The following is a 2,664-nucleotide window of genomic DNA, read 5'->3' as shown; positions in this document are numbered from 1 at the left end:
GTTTGTATGTTATTCAAAAAGCGCGCATGAATACGAGTAGAACAAAGTAGAGGCTTATTTTATAGGGCGGGTCCTTTCTTTTGTAGATTGGATTCGTACCCTCATCCCCGGACCCTGTTTGGTTCAAGACCTTATGGAGTTGATGGTCCTTTTGGATTGTCTTTTGGGTTTACAAGTTCCTAAAACTTGTTGGCGACTCTTTTGCTCTCTTTTCTTTCCCTTTGGAACGCCACCATACTTAAGTGTATGATCACAGTGGGGTTCAAGTTTGGGATCATAATGCTTGAAATATTCCCTACAGGTGTTCGGTTTGGTTTTTGGCCCAAACCGAAACCGAACCACCTTAATTTGGTTTCTTGATTTTAGAAACCACATAGCACCACTTTACTTTAGAAACTGAACCAAACCAAACCATATTTATTTCGGTTTCACAATTAAAAATCGAACCAAACCGAATTTTTTGGGCCTCTTATATTTGGGCCAATAATTTGCAATTTGGGCGTCATTAATCAACACACTAAGTCACTAACACAGCAAGTGCAAATTAACAAAATAACAGGAAACAAAGTTAGTCCAATTCATACAAAGTACAAACCAATCCAAATCATACAAACTTAAGTTTTCTTTTTAAACAACAAACTAACAAAGTCTCAAATCAAACCAATCAATTCATACAAACTTAACTTAAACAAGTTTTAACATAACTACTTAAACATAACATGATCAATAGCAGGCTAGCAGAAGAATAGCACACAGCAGATAGCAGAAGTAGAACAGCAGACAGCAAAACAGCAGTACAGCAGTACAGCAGAACAGCAGAGCAGTACAGCAGAACGGCAGAGCAGTAGCAGGAGAACAGCAGAGCAGTAGCAGCAGAACAGCAACATGAACAGCAGATCACTCGGGTATTTCGACCACTTCATCAATTTTAGCATCACCAATTGCCATATTCTTCATTTCTATCATAATTCAATATAATTCACAAAATAAGAAAACAAAATAAATATATATACATAATGAAAAATAATTAACTTTGATTAAATGTTCTTATACTTTACCTTCTTCAAGATGCAGCACGTAACCAATTTTGAGCATATACCAAACCTTCCACAACTCGAGGAGTTAATGAACTCCTAAACTGATCTAGAACTCTGCCTCCGGTGCTGAAAGCACTCTCGGAAGCTACTGTCGACACAGGGACAGCAAGAACATCTCTTGAAATTTTAGCAACAGTAGGAAACCTTGAACAATTGAACTTCCACCAGCTCAAAATGTCAAAATCAGCAACATCTTCAGCCGTATCCTCCTCCAAATATTTGTCTAATTCTATTTTTGCATCTCCATCTCTCTCACATTTGTGTTTCTTATACTTATTCTTCAAGACCTCTATCTTCTTATGTTTGGGAGACATTGGAATTTTATCATCACTACTTGAAGCCGCTTCCATCTTATTCCCATCACCATATGGAGAAACACGATAATCCTCATATAAAGCATTCAAAGCTTCTTTCACATTTTTAACCAACTTTGATGCAACAATAGAATCATAGATTTCAGTTATCATCCACACAACATAATCAAGTTTATAACGAGGATCAAGGACAACGGCAATAAAAATCAAGAGGTTTATTTTTTCTGGATCACCCCAATACTTTTCATATTTATCTTTCATTCTACAAGCCATAAGACACATATCCGGATCATCACTTGACACCAAATCTTTCAAAAGTATACAAACACTCACCAATTCATGAAAAAACAGATTTGAAGTGACATATAAAGAGCCAGAGACATGCATGGTCAAATCATAAAAAGCTTGCAGAAATTCAGAAAATCTTCTCACATTGTTCCAGTCATCAGCATCAAGGCTGCCCTTACCATCCCTCTCACTCAAATCAAGTACATAGTGAGGGTCTTCCTCAGAATACCTCTCAAAAGCATCCTCAAGTTCAATAGCAGCAGATAACATCAAATAGGTGGAGTTCCACCTAGTGGGCACATCAAGGCACAATCCCTTTTTTGTGTTGATTTTTTCATCTACAACACATTTTTTAAACCTTTGCAACCTAGCAGGAGATTGTTTTATAAACCTAACAGCTTGCCTTACACGTTGAACAGACCCATTAACAGTTTTCAACCCATCAGAAACAACCAAGTTGACAATGTGTGCAACACAACGCATGTGAATGAAACGACCCTTAAGAACCCCAGTTTTCCATCCATTCATTTTCCTTCTCAAATAACCAATTGCAGTATCATTTGAGCTAGCATTATCAACAGTTATACACGACTTTTTCAAGCCCCCAATCAAGCAAACATTTTTCAATTTCTTTGCCAATATCATCACCCTTATGACTATAAATAGGACAAAAATTCAGAATTCTTTTGTGTAATTTCCAGTCATTATCAATGAAGTGGACAGTCAAGCACATGTAATTGATTTGTTGTATAGAGGTCCAAGTATCAGTGGTCAAAGAAACTCTTGAATTACATTTCTTTTATTGATTTTTCAGCTTTCTTTTTTCAGTTAAATAAGTTTCAAAACAATCTTTTGCTACCGTAATTCGAGAAGGAACATTAAATCTAGGTTCCATTACACCACAAAAGTGTCTAAAACCTACACCTTCAACAAACTTAAATGGAAGTTCATCAACAATTACCATA

At 36.4% G+C, this 2,664-nt stretch overlaps 1 protein-coding gene across 1 annotated transcript; it reads right to left on the bottom strand.

Annotated features, from left to right (window-relative positions):
- Positions 1 to 1,063: 1,063 nt before the first annotated feature.
- On the bottom strand, positions 1,064 to 2,344 carry LOC145607151 (zinc finger BED domain-containing protein RICESLEEPER 2-like). Its single transcript, XM_081662899.1, has one exon. The coding sequence runs from the start codon at positions 2,342 to 2,344 to the stop codon at positions 1,064 to 1,066; it is 1,281 nt and encodes a 426-aa protein (XP_081519025.1).
- Positions 2,345 to 2,664: the final 320 nt, after the last annotated feature.

The sequence above is a fragment of the Chenopodium album genome, chromosome 23 (assembly GCF_948465745.1).
Source record: "Chenopodium album chromosome 23, dcCheAlbu1.1, whole genome shotgun sequence".
Classification (NCBI taxonomy): domain Eukaryota; kingdom Viridiplantae; phylum Streptophyta; class Magnoliopsida; order Caryophyllales; family Amaranthaceae; genus Chenopodium; species Chenopodium album.
The sequence above is the reverse complement of the archived record's forward strand: the minus strand, read 5'-3'. Positions and strand labels throughout refer to the sequence as shown.

Coding starts and splice junctions, on each gene's coding strand:
- LOC145607151 (XM_081662899.1), bottom strand. CDS start 2,344: ATGATATTGGCAAAGAAATTGAAAAATGTTTGCTTGATTGGGGGCTTG.